This window comes from Corapipo altera, unplaced genomic scaffold (genome assembly GCF_003945725.1).
Source record: "Corapipo altera isolate COAL_440 unplaced genomic scaffold, ASM394572v1 1b, whole genome shotgun sequence".
NCBI lineage: Eukaryota > Metazoa > Chordata > Aves > Passeriformes > Pipridae > Corapipo > Corapipo altera.
Window position 1 is genome coordinate 12,517,568 of NW_020884881.1, and position 24,992 is coordinate 12,542,559.

A 24,992-nucleotide genomic window follows, 5' to 3' on the forward strand; every position below is an offset into this window, starting at 1 on the left:
TGTTAATCAGCTAAGCTTCATCAATACCAGTTAGCCTGTGCCTGATTACATTAACTCCCAATAGGGCTGACCACAGGCAATGGGGGAAAGCAAAGTTTGATGAACAGAAATTACAAATACAGAGGTGTTTGGATGAATCTGAAGGTCTGAGTTTAAATATCATTCTCTGAATTTTGACCAGCTTTTGTTTCCCCAGTCCTAAGTGAACACTGCAGCTGTCAGTAATGTGAGCCTCAAAGAAAATCAGGACCCATCTACCCTTGAGACACATCACATGCACAAACTGAACAATCAACAAATAAAAACCCCTGAATTTTGCACATCATAAAAAAAAATGACTGCAATGGGCAGCAATGTCTACTTTGACATAGGGTTTGAGATGCTTCTTGCAGTAATCCCCACCCCTGATGTTCGACACTGCTGGAGACCTTCTAAAAACTTTTCTCCCTGTTGTACCTGTCAGCCTAATGGCAGCTTAATTATTTTTGGTCTCTAATCTGAGTTGAACCTGATGCACACAAATAACATTATAAAGAAAAAAAGAAAGCAAAAAGTTTACCAAATGTTTAAAATCTGTCTGTTTGAGAAAATGCTGAGGCTCAGCAGAGCACCTGAGATGGTGGCAGGTTAGCAGTCAGGGCTGACAGCCACGTTCCCACGCCCTCGGCTGTCCTTGGGTGTCTGCTGTAACTCAGAGCTCCCACCACAGACACTAATCTCTCTGTGCTTAGTTCACTCATCTGTCAAATGGGCGTAATTTTTTTCCAGCTCATAGTACCACTGTGAAGCTTCATAAAATTCAAGCTGCATCAAAGGACAAAAAGACAGATACAAATGCTCACACTTGAGGGCAATATTTTCGTACAGCCCCAGCTCGGTTAAACTTTTGGGACACAATGTGAGCTTGTTTGAGTAAAAACTGAACAGGGGAAATGAAGCAGGTGGAGGTACGCCCTCTTAACTTACATATCCTCTTAAAAGGCTGTGAAAAAGCTTTGGATGAGTGGGTCAACAAAAGGTTTCGAATGACTCAGGCACAATGACCAAGAGGAAGAAGGAAACTCTATCTGACGCCTGTTGTGCCACTGTTGTGCAACATCATCTTCCAAGCTCACAGTCACGAAGTTGCAGCCAGGAAAACTATGGGAGGCAACCTTGCTCTTCTGACCACATTATCTCTCTCCATTAGATTCTGTAGATCATTACATGATTTTGGCTATTGCCTTACTGGAGGTTACCACTGTCAGCAAGGGTTAGTTTTCCAAAGAGACAGCCATCACATGACACCATGAAAATGAGTATTACAACCTTATGCTCTGGAGGCATGCACTGTATCAAGACTTCGAAAACAAATGTTGCATCAGAAAAGATAATAAGAAACATTGATCAACCTAACAACACATGAGACGCATGCAGCCGACATTAATCATCTGAATAAGTCACATCGAAGTCTGAAGTGCCTTTTTACAACAGTAACTTAGACCTCTTTCCACAAAAACATATCCTATCTTGATAGCAAGGAGCTGAAAAAAAAATCCCATTGGTGCCCACAGCTGTTTAATGTACCCAAGTTTGACCCAGACATTTAAATATTTTCATAACACAAGAGCAATAAAAAACCCCATGCATAATCTTTTAGTTGTGCAATCTGTGTGTACTTTGACCAAAGGTTTTCGTACTGCAAGCAGCAGGTGGCATGCTTAATAAATAAATATTAATCTTATGAAAATGTTCTCATGGTGTTTTACTGCTGTTTTAAAATTCAGATGGAAAACAATCTACCAATGGATAAACAGAGAATATTGAAAGCTCAGGTTGTTTAGATAAAACTGAAATGAGTAAAGAAATCACAGTACAACTCTAGGGTGAATCCAAAAATTCAGGACTGAGTCCTGGCCTATCATGGAAACAGGATAATAGAAACATAACTCTAGTCCCAAATTCCTGAACTGAATATGTAATTCTTCATTTCATAGGGAAAAAAATATCATCAGCGTTGCATTTGTCAAATATGCAAATAAGTGACTACATTCTTTCCAAGTAAACTATGTCTTGTGTTTCTGTTTGGGAAGACAAGGTAGACAGCACTGCTCTCTTGTAGCACTGCTCTCTTGCTCCAAGTCAGCTCATGCCAGAGGGGAGTGAAGAGATCCCTTTGGCTGGACCTAACAAAATCAGCAAGTTTTGTTAAGTGTTTTGGTAGTCTTCATTTTGAAAAGCAATGGCAAAACAGGAGATGGTTATCATTTGAAAAGTGGGTGGAGTGCCATGAGAGCAATGTCTATCCCTGGGATTTTTGTTTGTTACATAGGCAAGCAAGGGAGAAAAGCAGCGTATTCACTGTGGGCATGGACCAGCCCCTGTGAGCTCAGCACTTCTGTCTGGGAGAGTAAAGGAAACACCACATTTAGTTCACATTAATGTGAAAAAATTACAGAGCTGCCTATACCTCCTGTGCCATAGTGACATGATGAAAGCCACTGGGGTTCTCGGAGCTTTATATTTCTGTTATTCTTCACTTACATTCAGGAACTGATTTATTACTAAGGCTATCGAGGAGGAAGAGAGGAAAAGCTAAACATTTTGTGTGCTCTGCATCTGGCAAGACATAAAACACTCCAATTTCAAGCATGAGACAGGTCACTGACAGTGACAGACATGGCTGGCAACATCGCAGTTCAGCAGCAGTAACTCATCATCTGAGTTGAGTGTAATTGTCACCAGGTGTCAAGTCCCACTGTCTCTGTTTGGGAGGCTCCGGGCTCCCGAGAAAATTATCACATGAAATTCTCCTATACAATGTGGTTTTTGCATTTTCCGGGATGAACCGACACCAAAGCAAATCCCCTCTGCATTCCTTTTGACACTTAATATCTCTATCAAATCCTCCTGAGTCTCACAGAAAGCAGAGAATAAAGAAAACAAGTTTCTCCTCTCAGTGGCTGAAACTTGATCACTTTTATTTGAAAGGGCTGAGAAATGCAGTAACTTACATTGCATCAATTTCTTTTGAGGAAGATCTTGGAAGCTATTCATGTCCTGTACCCTACTCAGGAAGAAGAATGTGTCCCCTCCAACTAACTAGCAAGCAGAAAATGATCCTTGTCTCCAGTGTAATGAAGAAGATAAAGTAATGAATATAAAGTATCAAGAGCTTCAATTATTTACTTATCTGATCCATAATGGGTCCTGTGCTGATACACAGAAGAGGATTAACATAATGTAAGAACAAGCTGAAGTATGTTGATGAGTTTTTTTAACATCTCACAAGTGTCTGTATGAGACCACACTGATCACCTAAAAACAGTCAGATGGTCATCAAAGTATAAAATGAAATTACCTATATTTATCTCCTGCAGAATTATTAAAATGCTAACAATTAATATTGTGATTTCATGCACATTTCAACTTTTGAATACATTTCCAGTTTTAACTATCACTGCTGTATTAACAATCCTATGTGAGTTGGAAACTTATGTCTTGATCTTTTCCACTAATGTTTAGTGGAATGTTTCCCCAAATAACATTAGATGTTTATAGAGCATGTTAAAACAACGTCACCACTATATATTTAAAAAAATAATGAAATGTGAAGGGAAAGAATCCCTTACATCAACCTGCTGGCTGGATATATCTCTACTCATACAGCACAGTATGCAGTTGACTCCCTTGGCACACAGGCACCCTGCTGATTTTGATAGCTGGGGAGGTTTTTCTAAGAAAATTGTAGAAACTTCCTGTTAGTCCTGTCCCTTGAGGGGACATTCTCGAGAGATTTTTTAGCACCCACTTCCTAAATCTATTATAACAAGATGGTTATTCCCAGCCCCATGCGAGTTTGTTGGCAGGAACGGTTATTCTACAAACAGAAAACAACCAGGACCCCAATAATATGTGAACCATAAAAGCAATACAAGCCACCTCTGTAATCATTTTCTGATGTTCAGACATGTATTTGTTCTCTGGGAATTCTTTTCCTTTGTTCTACTTGGAACCATCTGTAGCAAAAAAGATTACCCTTTGTGCCTATCAACTACAATGCCCTGTTAAGCCACTGGGAGTTTCAGATGTGAATGAGTCCTAGGATCTAGCAAGAGTACCACTCTGCTTGTCTGCTCCAATCAAAACAGTGTGATTCATATCTAAATATTTCAAAAAATCAAAATTGATCAGTATGAGAATCACTTGACCCTGCAGACTTCAGAAGCATAACACCAGCTTCAAATTTGATGTAACTAGAAACAAAACGTAGGTTATATTAGACAGAAATTATTTTAGAATACTTGGATCAAATTCTCTGTGTCCACTTCAGCTAGGACTGTGATCATTTGTTTCCTTTTCTCTGCCAAGTACTTCCATATTACTACTCTTTTTTTGGCTGTGTTGCTGTTTCTGCCTTTGCAATATCCTGATCAGATCATGCTTTTCTTCAGAAGTAGTTTACATAGCATATATTAAATAATAATGATGAGAATATACAAAAATTAGGAAGCTAGATTTGAGTATCAAATTCTTATATGGAATCATGTTGCAGACAAACCATATTCAAGTGAACTATTATTAGTTAGGACCAATAACACATACACTAGTGTTGATTTCTGTCTCAAATAAAATTAATATCAATACATTGTATTTCTTGCACATAACTGATGTCCATAGTAAATACAAAAATGCACAGAAAGTAAAATGAACCTAATTTATGGATTTCTATAGACATTTTTGTAGACAGCAAATGTTTCAACAAGTATTTCTGAAAGCTCTAAGTTGTACAAATCAGAGTTGACTGTAAATTTTATTGCAGTGGAGGAAAATGAATGCTCCTAATTTTGTCTTACCTGTTCCAAGAAACAAGACGTGGTATCTTCCATCAGCAGCATTCACTCGATCCACAGCAATCTTTGTATACTTGTAGTCGGCTCCTATCCGGATGATTAACGGCCTCTTGTGTATTGGGTAAATGGGATTAAACATCAAAGGGTGATTCCTAATGAAGGTCACAACGTCGTCTGGAAACTCTTTTGTTGTCCGCATATTAGGTGTGAAGGCTCCTCCCGGGCACTGTAAGAAACATGCACAGTAATGATTAACAATACCAACTATCTTTCAGAGAGTATTCATCTCCAAGTCATTTGCAAATATTGACAGATAAGTTGACAAAGGAAGTTCCCAAAAGAGCACTGCAGACTGACCAAAACTTATGTTCCGATAATGGGAATGAAGTGTTGAATAGCTATGCTTTGAACTCCCATCAATGCTGATAAAACAAACACAAATGTATTTTTGCACTTTCAGGACACAGCTTGATGACTAAGGTCTTTAATTCTGAATGTATTTTCACATGCTTTATGCTTCCAAACTGCCTGTTGAAAAAAAAATTGAAAAAATCCAAGAGATCGGTATGGGAAGATATCAAACTTTTGCATCCAGTTTGTTACAGAATTAATACAAAGACAAAAGACAAAATCTGACACTCAGTTGTAATTTGGAGATGATGAAAGGGCCTGTGACTCATCTTCATTTGAAAAAGCAATAATATGGAGTTGATGAGGGGGTCCTGTAACAACTCATTTATCTCTCAGAAGATTGTTTATACTTTCCCCTCTGCCTGAGAGATAACTGAGGTCCATGAATACTCTGGATGCTTCTTTAAGTATAATGAAGAACCATCAAAATAATTAGCCCCAAGGCATTCTGGACTCTAAGGAAAATAAAAAGCATCTTAGAAAACTCAACTATTTATTGAGAGTGAAACTAAAAGAAGATTGGGAAGAAAACACGTAACTGTGCCAGTAACTGTTACAATGTTATGGATATACTTATGTTAATTTACATTATTCTTTTTCAGCTACCATTACTTCACTTCCTATTGCTGCCCCTGGGCTTTCATTTTCCCCCTTATTGTATTTCTGAGCCGTGAAATTCTCCTCGGAGTATTGGAGCTATTCAGAAGTGTTTCAATGCAATATTTTTCCAATTGGAAAATGCTGATTTGTTCAATAAAAAGCACTTGATGGAAACTTCTTTATTTTGATGAGGGCCATTCTTACATCTAAGATGGAATTTCTGGTCAAAACCACAGACACAAAATAGCCAGTAGCTTAGGGAAAGATTTACCTCACCTGACTTCTACTGCCTTAAGTCAGACATTTATTCTTAGGTTTCCTCTGAAGTCAGTAATTCAGACTAAATGCTCTGCTTTTAGATGGCTAAAATTACATAAAATGGATCATATTCTGAGAGACTTGGAAACTGTCTGGGGATATATGAATCATATGTCCAACCTACCTGATGAGATGAAATGTTGGAATTTGGGTCTTCACCTCCCAGAGGATTCCTCTAACCACCAGGCAGGAGTGCCTGTTCTACCCTCGCTGCTAAAAGCTAATGAACTATTCATTTGGCATACCAGGAACCAAGTAGAGAGGAGACTTCAGCCAAAACCCAGGCTTCAGAATCATCTTCTGACTCAATTAGGATTTAATTATTTATACAAAGTAGAATAGCTCTGGTAGGAGTTCTTTAAAAGAAATTGCTCTGGTATCAGTTACCTCCAGGAAGAAGAACCAGAACTCAGCTCAGATATTGGTTGCTTTTCTCATTTGACATCCTTGACAACTGATTTTTCTGGGCCCTTATTTATCCTAAGGGCTTTTTTTTGGCTTTGATTAGAACTGATACTACATGCTAGCCCTCTAAGATTGTTCACAAAATTGAATTCTTATTATCTTGCTTACTCTACTCTTCCCCTGCCTGGCATATCCATCCACAATCTTCCAGAAAATTTATAGGACTATCTGTTAAGATTAGCAACAAATGCTGAAAAAAGAACTGTGTTCATCATTAGTAAGATTATTCTATTTGGTAGTGCTCTGCCAGACCCCAGTTCCTCTCAAGAGGGATTCTGTTTCACAAGCAGTTCAAATTAAACTTTCCTGTCTCACATAGCTCAGTTAAAAGACTTTCTATGATACTTTCAATCCTTCCATTTTTGACTTGGTGATCACAAGACCTTTGTCTGTGACCTCCTGCAAAAATGACTGTGTTATGGTTCACCCCAGTATGACCCTAAAAATTTACATTATATTGGTGTTCTGAGCAAAGCCTTAACAAACATCTTTAATCAATTAATTCTTTTGCTATCCCCTGTATAAAACAATGACAAACAAAAAATGTTACTATAGAACCCTATAAGCTCTCCCTTTCCTGGAGGGATTGAATGTGTATCCTTCACACCTCATTCAAGGACTTGGCTACACAATCTTTCGTTCACAGTTGATCACCATGCAGTTAGATTGCAGAGAAAACCAGAATTCTTTAATTTACAGCATATTCCCCCAACATGCTGTAGATACAAAAACTATTTCTGTAAACTCTCAAAAATGGAAACTATCCTCAAACATCACTGAATTTAGTAGCAAGCTGCCAATTATGTATTTTTCTTTTCCATAAGTAAGTTTTGCTTGTGGAGAAACAAGAAACCATTGGTATTTAGTGAAGGCCAGCCAAACACTGCAGAGCTGATCATGGCCAAAAGAACCTATTACTTTATTTAATCCTACTGAAACTACACCAAAGCCTTTCCACTGTTGATCCAAGGTACTGCAACATGATGGACGTTCGTTTCTGTCCAGAGGTTTAGTATGAATATCTCTTCAGGCAACTGTAAAGGAGGATTTTCCATGTCATATAAAAAGGCATCCCTGTTTAGTCCAACATCCCAGAAGTTGAGAGAAAAGTACATTCCAGAGGAAAGAGGATCATACCCCATAGTCTGCTAATCAAAGTTAACTATCTGAGCTCAAATTCTGGGCAGCAAAAAATCCCCATATCCTGATTTTCACAGATGCTTTGACATAAGTGAAAAGTGGAACTTTTGAGCAGTGAAATAAAATCAAAGCCAAACAAATTCCATCTTATAAAGTATGCCTTTAAGATATATGTTGTGGCTGAATTGTGAGGTAGCACAGAAAAGCCAGTGATCAGGAAACTAGCACTGATCATCCAAAGGAATCTCTTTTGACTTTGTTTTTTTGTGTGAGCTATGATCTAAGAATTTATCTTCAAATTCAGAGCTCTTCAGCACATCTCAAAACTTTAGACAATTTTGTCACCATATTAAATCCAAATCTAATTTTTTATCCCTTTCCATTGTGCTGCCCAATTTCTTCAGGCCCATCTGGAATACCACATAAGCCTCCATGAGGTGAACCAAGAATAACATGGCAGTGGTTGAGGAAACACATACAAACACAGTACTCTGAAGCAGCAAGAAACCTTGAAATGTGACTAATGACAAGAGAATGAAACTTCCGGTTTAAATGGATCAATTTTTTTTTAGTAAAGTTTAAGTTTAAAGCCGCAGTGGACTCATGAGATTAGAGTCGTATGTATTAATTGCAAAGAAAGACTAATGCTAGCATTAGACCTTAGTGGAATGTCAAGTACTGATTAGGTAATTCTAGAGATCTGGGAACCTAACTCTTATAGTCTATAATAATCACACTAAAATGTCATGAAGAATTGTGTGAATAAGGAGAGCTCTTCCATGTACCTGAGCTATTCTGTGTATGAGAGAGAAAGAGAGAAAAAGAACAAGATCTTGCAGCAGGAAGACAAATCAGAATAAAATAGTGACATGGTTAAAGGTTCTTGCAGGGACTGGCAAAATTAAAACAAAATTTCATTTCCTGTGATAAATGGAAAAGCAACAAAATTTGAGTCTAAAAAAAATATAACTACATTGTTGAGAAACAATTTATTATTCTCTGTATACTTATTTCCTTCTGATACTTAAGAAATTTTAAGACTTCATAGGACTCAACACACATCCATGCTAATATACTTCATTTAGCAAATATGGATTTAGGGAAGATTCTAGAGGAAGTTCATACATTCTTCATTAAGGCTGGAAATATTAGATATCATATTTCTGCTAAATCTAAATTAAGAATAGTGGAAAAAGTAAGTAAACAAATAAATAAAGAAGTGCATTTTTATGCACCATAAAGTTGAAAAGTAAGAAAAAATAATAGTTTTGTTTCAAATATTTCATGAGGTATTTTTGTACAACTTGGAAACAGTGCTAGTTCTAATGGCATACAGAATTTATTGGAAGATTATTACTACCCCTAACACAGTGAAAGAAAGTCCTGAAAAATTTTCAAGGCCTACAAAAAGCATTCTTAACAAGGAAGGCTACTGTGAACGGATTGGCATGAAAACACATCTATTTCTAGGACCCTCTTCTAAGATTCAGTACCTGACAGGGTACTAGACCTAACCAAATGACAAGTCCCAGAAAGCTTATTCTCCTCTAAATCTCCTACCATATCTCCTAAGCATCTGAGTAGAGCTGCAAAACTTTAGAGAACTATGGAAAATTCATACAGACTAAAGACAGACTTACAGACATTTGGATCCAGACTGTAGAACACACTCACAATGCTGACTTTGAACGCTTATTTATTTAGCTACATTTTCCTCAAATATATCAACAAAATGGAAGTGGATATGTAAACAAGATGATTGTCACATAATTAAATAATTCTTTCAACAGAAAGAAAAAGACTGATTAACATTTTACATGACTTTTAATTCTTTCTAGAGGATTTCCAGATACTACATGATTTGTATGACAACTGAGAAGCAAATAAAAGAGTTTTGAACTGTCACAGTCACATACAGTCCTTCCTCCTGGAATAAATAGTATTTATTTATGTATTAAACAAAGACAAGCAATTGGCAAGCCTGCATAAACATCTTTGTACTTACGGTGCCAGGTCGCGGGTACGGAATTCTGCCCTGATATGGAATCAGCTGGTGGTTTGGGCCCTCCTTGTGTGCAAATGGCCCATTGAACACAGTCTGGATGTCAGGCAGATGATACACACACACGGCTGAGCCTTTAAATATGGAGCTGGAAGACAGCAGGAAAAAGTTAGCACTGCAATCTAGCAACTTTTTTAAAGCTTTTCCATCATTTTGCATGGTCCAGTGATGAAAGATACCTCTAAAACAATATATTTGATACAATTTAATCCTTCTATAGCATGGATTTAATACATTTAAAATCAGCTAATCTAGCTGCTCAATATGCACCACTACTTCTTAAGACTTAGCACCTTTTTGAACAGTGAACTGAAAAAAGAGGGAGGAAGGCACTGTCTTACTGGTGCAATAAGAACACTTCTTAATGCTGAATATAAAAAAAAATATAATCTGGCTCCAGTTAAATCAATGGCAAAAATATTGCTGACTTTAGTGAGACAAGAGTTTTATAAACTTTGTACTGCCAAGCTCAGCACAGGTTTCCAGAACTCCCTATCAGTATATTAACCACAAGATCTCCATGAGCCTCTTAAAATACAAGGCTAAAATATTAATCAAAATATCCAGAGCAATTACAATTGGTTGGATAATTACAATCAGTTGCCAGCTTTTCTAAGCAAAGTGGGGACATACCGTGGCTGTAAAGGAATTACTCCTATACAGTCCAGAAGTCCACCCAAAAAATGGTCTTACAAAGACCCAAGTTTGATGCTTCCTGAGGAGAACCCAGGGAGTCCCCTAAGAAAAGTATGTTTTTCCCACTGCTCTAGGCTTAGCCATGGGTTCAGTTAGCACAAGCCTTGAATGGTCTCCATCACCCCATGATGATGAAGGGCATTAAGGGAATAATTTCCAGACTGATTCTTGGGCTGACTATAGTAAATTATCTCCTTCATTTTTTCTCTCAGTGCATGCAAGGTTTGTGATATTTATCTTTAAAAAGTGGAAACTCCAGACAGTCCAAAATCTGTCTGATGTTAACTGTAGGATGAAGATAATCCAAGTAATTATTTTCAACTGAAGAAGAAAAAAACACTCCAGAAAAAGACATGAAAACATTACACATAGTGTCTAAAAAAGGAAAGTGAAATCCACATTGCTCTCAGTTGGATTAGTAGAAGGAACCTTTCAGATGGATTATGGTACTTGTGGAAATTTTACTATGTATTAATAGATTTTGAGAAATTTATTTAGTCTTTCCAGATGTTTTATGTTAGCTTTACAGCATATTATGACAGTAAAATAATTTGCTTCAATATTACTTGGTTTCCTTCTGTATGATCTAGACAAAAATACTACTAGTTATTAGGTTTCTGTGACGTTTCTATCTTGCTACTGTTAAGAGTTGGAAGTCTACAGAGGTGATGATACAGGAACTGTTAAGCAGTAAAAATCCTTATGGCTGCTGTGTTTAACTAGGTAATACATTCGATAGTTGAACAAAAAGAAAGCAAGCAGAAACCATGTGGTTCACAGGAACAGAAATGCATGAGTGTAAAAACTTCAACAGAGAGAGAAAATAGCTTGAGAGCCAGGAAAAAATGAAGTTTTCTCTTTGTTGTCACCTTATATGGTCCTGTGATTCAAACCTCATTTCCACTGCAGAAATACCAGAAGATTTGGGTAGAAGTGTTTCCAGTTCAGTCATGTTGCATCCACAACCTAATCATAAGTGTGGTTTTACTGCTAAACATAACCTCATCATTTTCTCTTTTTGTGAAGTAGGAATCATAAATTGTAGACAGAACCAAATGTTTACTAGTTATGTGATGGGTTTTTTCCCAATTAAATATCATAAAATTATGAAAGGACTTTTTTTTACTAGAAATTGCCATTAAAGAAATTATTGGTAGCAAGTTACGTAATTTGCTAATTTGATCAAATAAATTAAATAAAACAAAAAAAGCAGAAAACCTCTTTGAAAATAAGAAGTAACAGGATAGTAACAGGAAGTATAGGATAACACATCAGAAATCAGTAAGCAGTAACTATTTCTACTCTTTACTAACACTGTGTGGTGAGGGCAAGAGGGAAAATGAAAAAAAAATGGCAGAATCTGTGGGTCCACCTGTCAGTCTATCTTTGTGGAGAGTTTCAGCACAGTAAGCCAAATCTAGCGCTTCCACCACCCTTGGGAGCTCACTAAGTGCTTTCTAAACTGGACAGTAAGTGAATACTGACTGGTAGCAGGGTGCTTAGGGCTACAAGGAGGTGATCAAATGCCATAGCTTGTCCTTTTGTAGCCAACTGAAGCCGATTTGGATTATTTGGCATCTGTATGATCATCTGCCAGCTGAGAGACTGGAAATGATTTGTATGAATTCATGTAAGAATTCTTGGTTTGATCTTTCCCAGTGCTGGATGTTCCTCAGGAGGTGTTAAGTGCTCTCAGATGCCACATAAGTTCACTGTGTTGAAGTCATTTAGCTTTCTGCTGCTGAGCAGTAACAAGTGGCCCTCCATGGAAATGTTTTCCCAGTGCCAGCTGACAGTATGTCAGGAAGCAGTTTGCTCCAAGAAGCATAGCTCTAACATGGATACCAACAGTAATGGTACTGAGACTCTTACTCCTGCATGCAAACAATAGCTGCAGTAGACATACAAAATTGCACAGCACAGCCTAGTCCACAAAAATCAACTTGAGTTTTCATACAGAAAATCAAGCAGTTCAGAAAGGTAATTTTTTTCAAACCTCCCCGTTTACCTTGATGTTGTAAAAATTCCATACACAAGCGTTGTTCTGGGGTTATCTGTCTCTAAAAGAAACACATCCTCTGAAAGAAAGAAAAGGAAAAAGAAAAATGCTTTGAATACTAATAAAACTCTTTATTTTCTAATTCAACTTATTACTTTATTCCTGCTAAAGTTAATGGCAATTTTGTCTCAGACTTGAACAGCAAAAAGCAGACTTACCATATAAACAGACCACATATGCATAAATCTAGTATTTGAACATTCAGAAACAGATTTGGAAATTAACTCCACACCATCTAGCCTTATGGAGATAGAAGGCAAAGATTTTCAAATACGTTCAGGTTCCATGTCACACATTTCTCTCAGCTGGATCTTGTTTCAGCAGGTTGTTTAACAGTAGGCAAACACTAAAGTTGCAGTAAGTTAAAGAGTTCCCATAGATGGATGTAACCAAAACCAGGGAAATTAGGTGTTTTATCATCCAGAATGTACTCTAGTGCCCTCACAAGCTCATTCTCAACATGATATGAATGACACACAGCTTAGCAGTGAAGATATTGAGAGATGTAAACCTCCCAGGCTCCTTTGTGTTGGGATTTATTGACTGCACTGTGCAAAACTGTACCTACTCACTGAACTGAATTTGCCCACTGTTACCTCTGATCTATTGATTCTTTCTTTTACACTTCAGTGAAAACTACTTTAATTTCTGACAGTTTCTCCTTCCAAATGTTTTTAATAACTATAATCATGCTACCTCTTAATTTACAACACAAAAATGACTGAACTGTTTGAGCTTTTTATCACAGAATATGTTCTTTAGTTTTCCATAAATTTATGTGGCTCCTTCACTTAACCCTCTGAATTTTTTAAATATTCTTTTCAATATGTCAAAAGCAAAAGACTTCACCATGCAGAACTGGAAGTGTTACACTCTCCTGCATTATACATGAACACAGAAGCATGTGTTTGCTCTCTCCCATTTTTCCGAATTTCCAGCTGTGATTGTATTCTTCCTCTTTGCTAGGGAATTGTGTTAGGAGCCCACGCTGAGAACATTGTATCCTATTCACTATGGTCCTACATTTTGTCACACAAAAACCCCTAAAAGCAGTTATCCTACTGCATTGTGGAGAGGTGGGGGTTGGTAAATCACAGTTCTGAAAGGCAAGTTGCTGTGGCAGTGCTGAGGCACTGTGCACTTCAGAAAATCAGTCCTCCAAGCACCTTGCACATTCTGAGTTACAGCAAGTTAGGATCTGCTCCTAGGCCCAGATTCCACTGAAACCTTGAACAAGTACAGCAAAGAGTTGTAAATATATAAACTCAAAAAGACTCCAAACTCAATTTACTATTATGAGGAATAACAACTGAGAAAAGAGTGAGAGGATACAGTGGAGAGAAGATCAGAACCAGATGCAGACCCAGTGCAGGGCCCATTAGCCATTTACATTATTTATATTTCTACTAATGCACATAACAAATCTTCCAATAGTTGAACTTATAACTATGATTCAGCACACTTCAGCTGCACACTTCAGTGGACAACACAGAATTTGAAACCTTCTGATAATGTTATTTGGTAATTAGGTATCAAGATATGCATCTATTAATTCCTTAATGAAAGGAACCCTCTTGTGATTGCTGTATAGATTATGCACTGAATATTTACAGTGTTTCACATGTTGAAACAAAAATCTATGTAATTGAATGATTCCTCAGAAATTATATCTCTTCATAGTACTACTGCTGATGCCAGTAACGGGAATTATTAATATTATCTTGAACTACCAAATTGAGGCCTCTACCCTGTGATCAAAAAATAGAAAAACTGTATTGTGGAAAAGCTGTGCGTTAAACAGCAGTATAAGAAACACTTTCAAACAGATTTTAAAAAATCACTATAGTAAGCCTAACTGGTAGTAAAACAGTAACAGATTAACTTAGATGTTCCCTTCTAAATATTAATTCTTTATATATATAATTCCTTTACAAAGTCAAGATTAATTACCTTTATTTCAAAGGTAATGACACTTACGCAGAGAGACTTATGAAGAATTTTTTAATTTCCTGTCATAAAACCACAAGGGAACTTGCGCCATGGATTTCTAGAGCCAAGATTTCACTCTAAACAACTTGACTAAGAAACTGTATGAACATCAATGCACAGAGTGTAACATTTAGATAAAACTTTTAAGGGATTTTTTTATGATACCTAATTCATCAAAGTACGTTTCTGTTCCATCTTCATCCATCACTGAGCACACAAGTCTTGCTTTCAAGAATGTTGTCCACTTGTTCACGAGACTGCGCTGACCACCTGTGTCATTCTGGAAAGGAATATTATTTTCAGAAAAAAAAAGTACAACACAACTAACATTTTACTAGTCTTTACCATTTTTTTCTCAAGTTAAATCATCATCCAGATAATTATCTGGTAAATTTAATATAAAAATAGATAGACCTAAACCAAATCCCCTTATCTAAACACTCCATATGCAGAACTAGTTTTCTGAGCAGGCCTTCTCTGCTGGGCTAGCAGGCTTAGAGAATCAGGCAGTAGATTTAGTGCATGTAGTAGAATGTGTTTGTATGATTGGAAGGGACTGTGGAGGTTTGTATCACTCATTGACACCCAGTGTAAAGTCCATGCTATCTCCAAAAGGTCTCATAGTACCATGGAGGGATGTTTTTTGCAGTCTTGACAGCAGCATAGCTGCACATGACCTAGTAAGCCATGTTGGCACAAGGTGGATGCTCTAAAGTCATAAATGATGGCTAGTGTGGGTCAAGGTAGTTTTGCACTGTTGCAAGTCCTGGTAGCCTGGTCCAGAGCTGGCTTGGTCACAGATCACTCAAGGATCTTTCCACTTCTCTCTGCTGCAAGGTAGAAACTGTAACTGCCAAACCAGATGGTGCAGCATCAAGGTGATAGATCTGCCTCATCTTGCTGGTGAATGCCTTAGGTAAGAGCAGTGTCTTATAAACTGCACAGCATGATGTCACCCAAGGAAAGGGAAAAATGAAAGGTAGAAGCTACTGAAATGTGATTTTCATAAAGTCCTGTGCATGTTTTACTGGTGCTCCTAGAGTTGGTAATCTGACTTTTCAGGTGACTTATAAGGAGTCTTTTTGTGGGGTCTTTCTTAGTACCATTTTATTAATATATTTGGCCAGTGTCAAAACTGTTGATGTATGAATATGGTGGTATACAAGTATACAAATATGACTGGCTCAGATTTATTTTCATTGGCTTTGGGGTTCTGTCACTGACTTCAGTTTAAGTCTAAACAGGATTAGGCCTTTCAAAAATCATCTGGGCTTCATTATAACAGTAAAAAAACCAAATACAGCTGTAATTGTGTAAAATGTCTTCTTGTAAAATACCCAAAAAGGCCTTCAGGCATCCTCACAAAAATACAGAGAACTGAGACTATAAAAGAGATCACATGCCTCATAATATTGCCAGAGAAGGAGTTTAGCACAATCCCAAACACGCCCTCACACCCAGGCATAATAACATCACAAAGCATCAAATTCTAAAGAAGACCTAAATTAAAGTAAACACACAATTATCTTCTTGAACCTTTCCAAAAGAAGGAATGAATAGGTTACCAATAATCACGTATTTATAATTTTTCTCTCATTAAAAAACATCCATTTCACCAGATATTAATAGCTGCTTCAATAATTTTTCATCTACAGTTGATTACAGATATGAAAAAAGAAACAGAGACAATGAGGAGTGCTGTGAAAATAAACTGATTTTTGCTCACGAATAGCCATAACTCCTCAATTTAATTTTCCTGTGCACATTTTTAAAGTTAGGCTCACACATGCATCAATGCAAGAACTCAGAAAGAACAGATATTGTAAAAATGAAAACAACATTTGAAAGTTATATCAACCCATTTAAAAGCTTGATATTTCCCATGTGCTTTAGAGATTTTGAGTGTGAGAATTTTTTGAGACTTCACTGGTTTTTAGCTCAGTTTTTCTAAGAAAATAATGTACCCTATTTGTGCCAAGGACAGCAAGTTTGAAAATTCAACACCGGTAAGTATTCTGACTCAGTCAGAGAAATACACAAATCCCTGAATCTCTAAATTTCCATATCCTTACAGGTACAGCCTGATATACATAACATGTTCAGACCCTAACTATGAGTTCAATAACAGCTCTTCTTAATTATGAAGGTGAACGCAGAAACAGGAAATTTGTTTCGAATATAAATCAAAGGCTTATCCCAACAACCTGACAAACAAAATAGTCCTTACTGGGCATATTCTTGCAATCATTGAATGAATTTGCTTTGTGCTGCCGCTGTTGTCTGTGAGTCTCTCTTTGAAGAAGAAGTAGATTTTGGCATCATTGGGGTCAGTGCCATCTGGGATAACATGAGCATCCACAAAAATTGGCTCTGCAATGAAAAAATTTACCAAAAAGATGAAACCAATATATAAGTATAAGAATAAGCAATTAATGACTTCACAGTTACTGACTGCTTCAAGGAAGCACTGTGTAATGCATATAGAGGAACTGCTGTGGAAGGCTAAGCTATGTGCTCTAGCTTCATGTCTGTATATAACAAATATCAGTAGGTAAATGGCTCCTTGCTGGCAGCCATACGTTTTTGCATCTTAGCATTTTATTCCACAGCAGATTTTTAGAGGAGTGATTCAGAAGCAGCAGTATTAGGTTACTGCAGAGACTCAAAGACTTTGAGGAAGAAGAGGGAAGAATCTGTGTGCTATCTGGGGCCCCTAAGGAAAGTCTCATTGAGACAAAACATAAAATAAGATGCAACAGCTTAGGAAAATAACAGATAAGGTTCATAAATAAGAGAGGAAAACAATTTGTGGAACACAAAAAAAGGTAAGAAGGGTACGCAAATGCTTGAGCAGCATTTAAGTTCATATCAGAGGCTGTTAAACATAACCCAATGTGCATGCAAAACACTGCAAAGGAGCACTAGTCAGAGAGCAAAATAATTTATAACCCTAACAGCAAGCATATAATGGACAGTGGAAGAGTCCTCAGAAGACCTTCTCCTTTGCCTGAAGGAAGAAGTGGACCCTCTCCCTGCACGAAGGCTCTGTCTTTTCAATGATCATGCAAGATTGCTTGTTTGGTTGAAATGCAGTACAAATTTTGAAACAGTCTGATACAAAGGTTGACTGTCTGACAGAAAACTCCCTTTACACTGCAGTATTTTTCTATTCACATAAGCCTCTTCTCAATTAATATAATAAGTGTTATGACTACAGCTCTAAAAGGACATGAAAATAAATTGTACTTTCAAGTACCTGTTCTGAACATAGGTAACAGGCAGATTTTCTAGAAATTAGGCATTTTTAATTGTTCTTTTTCTCTAATTCACTTTAGGATGCACATGTCAGGGTGTGCAGGTAAGTGTAAGAAGAAAAACAGAAGAAAAACTTAGAAAACAGACAGTTTCCTGTCCATAGTGAACTGAATTTATTCTGATTCCAATCCTATGATTTCACTGTAGTCACAGCCACATAGGAATGACTAAAGAGAGTCACGTTAAAAAATACCAAGAGAAAACCACAGTAACTTTACTTCAACATATCTGAAGGCTTTCTAATATTGTAACTGCTATGTTAGTCGCTCTATAAATTTAGATATCTACCTTTGCTCAGAGGCATAAGCACCATTTTAATTCAGAACAGTTTATTTGGAAGGAGTTTTCTTACCAGTAAAGACAGGGAGAATTTTCACAGTGATGTCAGTGATGCAAAGAGTTAAGTGCTCCCACTCAGATATGAGTTTTCCTACTGTGTTTAGATAACCAATTCCTTATCACTGAAATAAGTAGCAATAATCCTCACTGACTTGTCTGATAATGAGACTCTCTTCTGCACACATTTTGAATGCAAGTGGTGGTGAGTCTTCTGCATAGATGTGGATCAGCTTGAATTAACTGAAGCTGGTACCTTAGAATCAAATACTGTAATTTAAGGGAATATCTGGTGCATTAGAGGTGAAGGCACTTTTCTAGAATTCAGACTGTCTGACCACTTGCCATTTGCAAGGTTGCCACACACTGTCCCTTGAACAGTTTGGTTCAGTCTTAATGCAAAAAAGGTCCTCAGGTGGGGTGGCCTAAGAGGTTTGTACATGCAGTGAATTCTTTACATCTGTGCATTGTCTACAGTACATATTTACATACACTTCTTCATGGTTAACTTCATACATTAAATTCAGAGACAAGCTCTTTAAAAGATAAGCTCTTTATTTTAAGCAAAGCAAAGCAGAATCTCTGTGACATCCATTAAAAGATCTGGTAAAACAAAGGCATCTCACCACTTAGCCACTTGGAGTTATGCTGGTCAGTTCTCACTGCATTCCTCCTGGTCAGACTCCGAAAAATGGCCGCATCCGTCCCCATGAAATCAATATACATTCCTGAAAAAAGCTCTTCATCTGAAAAGAATTGAAATGGAGGGGAAAAACTCAATGCATTGTTACGGCTTTTGGGAAACTCAAAAGTTTATTTTAAATTCATCAGCTCTTTATTTACACAGGAGTCTATACAGATAAATAGTGGGTCACGGGAATGGGGTTTCCTCTGATTTACAATGACACAAACTAGAATCAGATTTTTCTTAAAGACTTTTAGGAAACTGCATCATTAAATGCCACAGCAGAGCTGTATACATGGCGAACCTCTTGATAGGAAGTTTAGTTGCTCAACTTCCACTGCTAAGGATCACTGGAAAATCAGACTAGTGTTATCAAAAAAGTATCACATCCAATTTTTTAAGGATTCACTTCAAATAAATTTTTTTGCTATGGAAGTAGACAAAGTGACTGGCTTGAATTTATTGCTGTTGTAAACTGGCGCAACATTTATTGTAGCCAGTGGATCAGTGCCAATTTATACCAGGAGTATTGTCACAGCTGCCCCAGGCAGCCTCAAGCTGACTTCAGTATTGCAGAGGCCAGACAATCATATTATTGAACTTTACTCAAAGTAATAGGGAGCAACAATTATCCCCTTTTGTGTACTTGATTCCAAGTATAGGGTCATTATGCTTGAACAGAATTAGACACGCAACTTCTACATTAACAGAACTATGAACTTCTGCTCTCTGTGCAGGGCTGAACACATAGTCCATCAGTCAGGATGTGTATCTGCATTTGTTTGAGTCCATGTGTGTGCATAAACATATGTATATATAATTATAATTACATATACTATCATTTTCCACTCCATGAATAACCAAGCAATTTCCACTGACTAATGACAATGAAACCCCAGAGCAGAAAACAGTAGCTAAAATAAACTCTAACTCTGAGGGTGGGAGTGGTGGCTGAATACATTCCAGTACAGCTGGGTCCTTTGATTGATGTTTTTGTCTGAATTCCTGGACTACCCAGAGAGTGTGGTCAAGCTGGCAAGAGTCACAGGTTCAGAAGTGCCTGAGGCTATTTTCATGCTCTGTGTGTGTGTGCATGTATGTTCACACATCAGTATGGAAGATTACTGGCTCATGAGAGAATTACAACTGGAGACTTTGCTTTTCTGCTGCTAACTGGAGCCTGAACTAAACCCCTGTAGAGCATCCAGCAGCCACTCTTCTGCTTTCACCTCTCCCAGTGATGACAAGGTTCATACACAGGGGATTTAAAAAACGCATTCGCTGCATGTTGGTGAAGTGTTTACTTCCTCAGCAGGTATTGACAGAATGATGTTGGATCTATACACATTTATAAATGATTTTGCATATTTTGCCTCCTTGTTTCAATCAAACATGCTTAGTATGAAATTAATTAGCTGAAAGAGATCAGGTTTATGCTTCCTGATAGATGTTATGTACAATTCTGTGCACATACACATATGTACACACTTTAACAATAGTGCTGTACTATGTAATATTAATCCTATTACGTATCAGTGCTATTAGTTATGTCTTAAGCATTCCTAGTGTCTGCTTGCTAATCGTGTATCAGATGAAATCCATCAGTTCCACTTCCTTCTGGTAAAATCCTTACATTCCACACAGCACTTGGTCTGCAAAGCACAAGGAGCTCACACTACTTCACTTTGTTACTGGGGGGAATTACTGAGTTGATGAGGTCTGTATAAATATCTGAGTCTTGGTGGGGAGAGAGACATACATCCTGCACATTAGTTATGCCAAGCTGCTTCAAAGCACATTTTTCATTACTTCGATGCAAATGTGTCTTTGTACAATGGCAAATTGTATGAAGTTCAAATTTGTTTTTATATCACCGCTTTCCTCTGAAAGGTGAATCAGCTTTCCTGCTGTATTCTAGGCTGGTGATGCCCAAAATGGTCAAGAAACTGCATCTATATTTAAAAATGGTTCTTTCATTTTGGAATAACTAGCCTGTCTGGCGGTATTTCCTATCTTCTGAAACAAGAGGAGGGAATCCCTCCTGCAGATTGTCTGAAGAAGAGTCCAGTACATGGGCTCAGTCCCCTCATTATAACACAAGCTGTGAGTTACAAAATGTTCCTTTTTCTGGCCTGGATACTGAGGTTAAATTCATTAGAGCTTAATGTTTTTGAACTGACTGGACTTTGTAGTAACAGGGAGAAAGTATAAAACCCAATCTGTGGGACTCTTTTTAAAAGGAATATGGCCTTTGTGGAATAATTTAAACTTTGTAGATGTCATGAAAGATAAGTCAAACATTAGGGAAGATCTCTTCAGTCCCATAACTGAGAGATCAAGGAAGGTAACAAAAAGTCTATTAAGATGAATAAAGCTGCCATAAATCTATTGTAGGAAAAAATCAGCTTACTCTATAGACAGTAATTCAGAAACAATGTACTTCAGTGGTACTACATAAAATCCAGAAGGAACAACGAAAGAAAACTTTAATTTTTTAATGACAGTTGATTCACTTCATAATACCAGAATAGCAATGAGCAGCAGAGGACTTATCAATCACTGACTTTGAACAAACATTTTCTTTACACAGCAAGTGTCTGTAAACACTGTCCTGTCCCTAGATCACTGATGAGATAAAGATGTAAGTACAGCCAAGGTTCAGACAGACATCTAGGTAGCATTTACCTGTTCTCTAAAGGTGCTTTAGTTCATACATTTGTGAATAAATATATTTGTCCTAAATATATTTCCAATTTAAAAAAAAGGCAATTTACATTTTGAACAGACCGTGTAGGATAAATTATATGACACTTCACTTAAGATCCATGATTCAAACTTTAAAGGAAATATCTGGCACAATATTTATTTGCCATTGATTTCAGTGGAAGCTGAATGGCAGAAACACGGCACATTGTTCCCTTGTAAACCTTGGGTGAAATAAAAGTCTGAAAAATCTGTGCAACTGCTGTTCCTCTCAAAGCCAAAAATACAGCAAGGAGTAGGCACATGTTGAATAATCAAGGCTTTGGCACTGTATGTCTGTGAACATGATGCAAATGTGAAAGGTCAGGTTACACAGAGTATATATAACACACTTCCTGGTTGAAAAAAAAAAAAGGGATCTTTTACAGATTACTTAGGTTGCACAAAGCAACCTAATAAGCACAGCAGAAATCCTTTGCCTGGGCTATATCTCACAGTCAATGAGTACAGTTGCCACCAGTTCACACTAATATTTGAGGAGTGGCAGTTGTATCACTTTGTGGCCTTTCAGATGGAAGAAAATTGCAAAATTGGTTGGGTATAAAGCCAACTGAAGAATGAAGAGCCTTGCGATAATTGGTGGGCTCTACAGCAGAGATGACAACAAAAATGAAATTCATAGCATCTAAAGTCTTCAGGCTTTCTTTCCCTGGCTACTCTGAGATTTTACAAATAATTAAATGAGACACAAGTTCTGTCTAGGATGAACAAGGTCAGAAACCATTCAAACATAAATGCTAGACAGGGTAATGTAAAGTTGAAACTAATCCTGGGAAAAAATGTGTAAGCTGGAAAAGGGACAACCTTTTGTTCTCTCTCTCTCTCCCTTTCAAAGATGTCTTTCTGCATTTCATTTGTCCACCCACCTCTAGTTTCATATAAGCCTTGAGACAAGAAAGGACCCAACCCTTGTGCTCATCAGCCATTCAGGAGGCTGGATTATGTGTCCAGCTCCTTTTGGGCATTCCGTCAATCCTCATGACCACACATGATCACATGGCTTTAGACTCAGCAACTTGGAGTATCTTTACTTACTGATCATAACAGACACCGTGTTCACGTTGGGGTTGAAAGAACAGCGTCCTTTTCCTGATTCACACTTGGAGTCAATCTTGAAGATTTGTTCCTGCAAAGTAGATTTATGTGTCACTTCTCATTTCAGAAACCATCAGATGTAAAACCATTTTTATGCCTGGCCGTTTCCAGCATTAACAATGCTCTATTAGCACTGCACTATTGGGTACTTTTACTGTACTATCAGCAGTTTAACTGGTCTATTCAGAATTCCATCATCTTGGTAGATAAGATTTTCACTGATACCCAGTTATTTTCAAGACTCTTGTTATAAGTTCAAGACACTGAAACAAAGAATTTTTCTATCTCAATTAAGCTATGGAGAGGTTGACTGATCTCTGCAATATCATCTGTGGAGATTGCTCCTGTGTTTTTGAAGTTATTTATCATTTATTTGCTGAATACATGGTTATACTTACACCAGTCTAGGACATTATAATAAAGCTACTAGAACAATAATAACAATAATGCATATTAAATAAAAATTTCTTATGACAACTGTCATTTGATGATAGTATAAAACATTTGGTCTTTACTGATCTATCAGACACCCAAAAATCCCCTAAATCATACTTATTTTCTTCAATACCATCTCTTTGATAATGTTTAGAGCTTCAATTCCATAGTAATAGGTGATTATAGTCTGAAATCTTTTGAATTTTTTTTTTCTGTTTAGAAATCATGGTATGGGGATTTGTTTATATTTTAACGTGATTTATGAACAGGGAACACATTTATCAAATTAGATAAAACCTGGACTACAGCTTGAAATACAAATAACCTGAGTATATTTAGAATATTTGCCCATTTTGGTGTAACTTCACTTCTGGGTTCCCACCAATACTAGCACAATGTGCTGAGCAAGAAGTGACTCATGTCCAAGCCCGTTCCTTAAAAACTGCAGTCACTAAAGACAGAGACACTGATCCATTGCACATCAACTCACATACCACTGTATTCCAAACAGCTTGTTCCTAGGCTCCTGTAACAAACTTCTAATCTTTAATAAAAAGCCAAAAGACAAGCTTGCAAGAAAAACCAACCACCTAAACTTAAAAAATTTCAAAATAAAAAGGTAGCTGACAAAAATTCCACAGAAAGGCTTCTGTGATCTAGATGCCAATGTATTAGTTATTTGACAAAGGACAGCAACTCCTTATATTCTCTTTAATAGTTAATGCAAATCACGGGGGAAGGGGGATGCCACACAAATCCCTGAGCAGCCATTTGGCACCAGCAAATTGGAGATTCCATCAAGCTCAAATGCACAGCTGCAGCAGGAAGTTTTCATATCCATTATCCCCTCTCGTTTTGCCCTCTTCTGTTTTGCCTAATTTAATCACAGAGATCTTATCTATTGTTTCAGTAATAAGCTCTCTAAACAATGTTAAAACATAGGTTTAAAGTTTATAACATGATCTTGGGTGGCTTTTTGTTGTTGTTTCGCTTGTAGATTAATATGCAGCTTGATTTTAATCCATATTTACTATATTATACCACTATTTACCAATTCAAAACGCCCATTAATGCTCTATTAAACTAGCTCCAGGCTTACACTTGATTTTCATATATATTAAACTACCTTTTAGTCTATAATTATGTCACATAGGATTATATTTCCTTCTGTTTGCATTTACTTTGACATTAGAATATATTTGGGTGACTAAGGGAGTAATTACCAAAGAGCAAAGTATGAAGTGTGTTAAGGAAGAAAATTAATTGTCATATAACCTCTGTTTTAGGGAAAAGGTAAAAATTCTGCCTCATCAATGAATCCCCCTTTTTTGTGAGCTTATGTAGAATCCTGGAGCAAAACAAAAGAGCAAAACAGGCCCAGTTCTTATGATTGTTGGATACAACTGTCAGGCTTTTTAGTTTCTACAGAAAAACAGATGTGCTTTGTAAAATATTCATTTTGCACGTGCAAAACCAGCCTTCTTTGCATGGAAAACTGCACTAAATTAAAGGTGAAATGATAAAAGCAGAGAAAAAAATGAGTTCTCACTAGTCCCATCAGGACTACACAGTTCTTCATTCTGCTCTAATAATTACTCATGCACAGATATATGTAATGAGTTCAGAAGGAAATTCTTGGTTCTAAACTGTTATGCTATTGTTGGCCTGTACAATAATGGCTTTGAGCATGCAATGCCTACAGTCAAGTGTCTCACAGACTCCAGACATCTCAAACAGCAGTTTATTTAATCAATTGATATAGGCATGTAGCTATACAGACAGGCTAAGTGA

General features: G+C 37.1%; 1 protein-coding gene across 4 annotated transcripts in view; it reads right to left on the reverse strand.

Moving 5' to 3' along the window:
• Positions 1-24,992, reverse strand: part of SEMA3C (semaphorin 3C) — a 113,021-nt gene that overhangs the window by 16,704 nt on the left and 71,325 nt on the right. For all 4 annotated transcript variants that reach the window (XM_027639788.1, XM_027639786.1, XM_027639787.1 and 1 more), the window contains 7 exons: positions 22,707-22,797; positions 18,850-18,969; positions 16,800-16,942; positions 14,738-14,852; positions 12,533-12,602; positions 9,772-9,916; positions 4,836-5,058 (listed from right to left, as the gene is read on the reverse strand). In XM_027639788.1, coding sequence (XP_027495589.1) covers positions 4,836-5,058; positions 9,772-9,916; positions 12,533-12,602; positions 14,738-14,852; positions 16,800-16,942; positions 18,850-18,969; positions 22,707-22,797 — 907 coding nt within the window. The remainder of the gene's footprint in view (positions 1-4,835; positions 5,059-9,771; positions 9,917-12,532; positions 12,603-14,737; positions 14,853-16,799; positions 16,943-18,849; positions 18,970-22,706; positions 22,798-24,992) is intronic.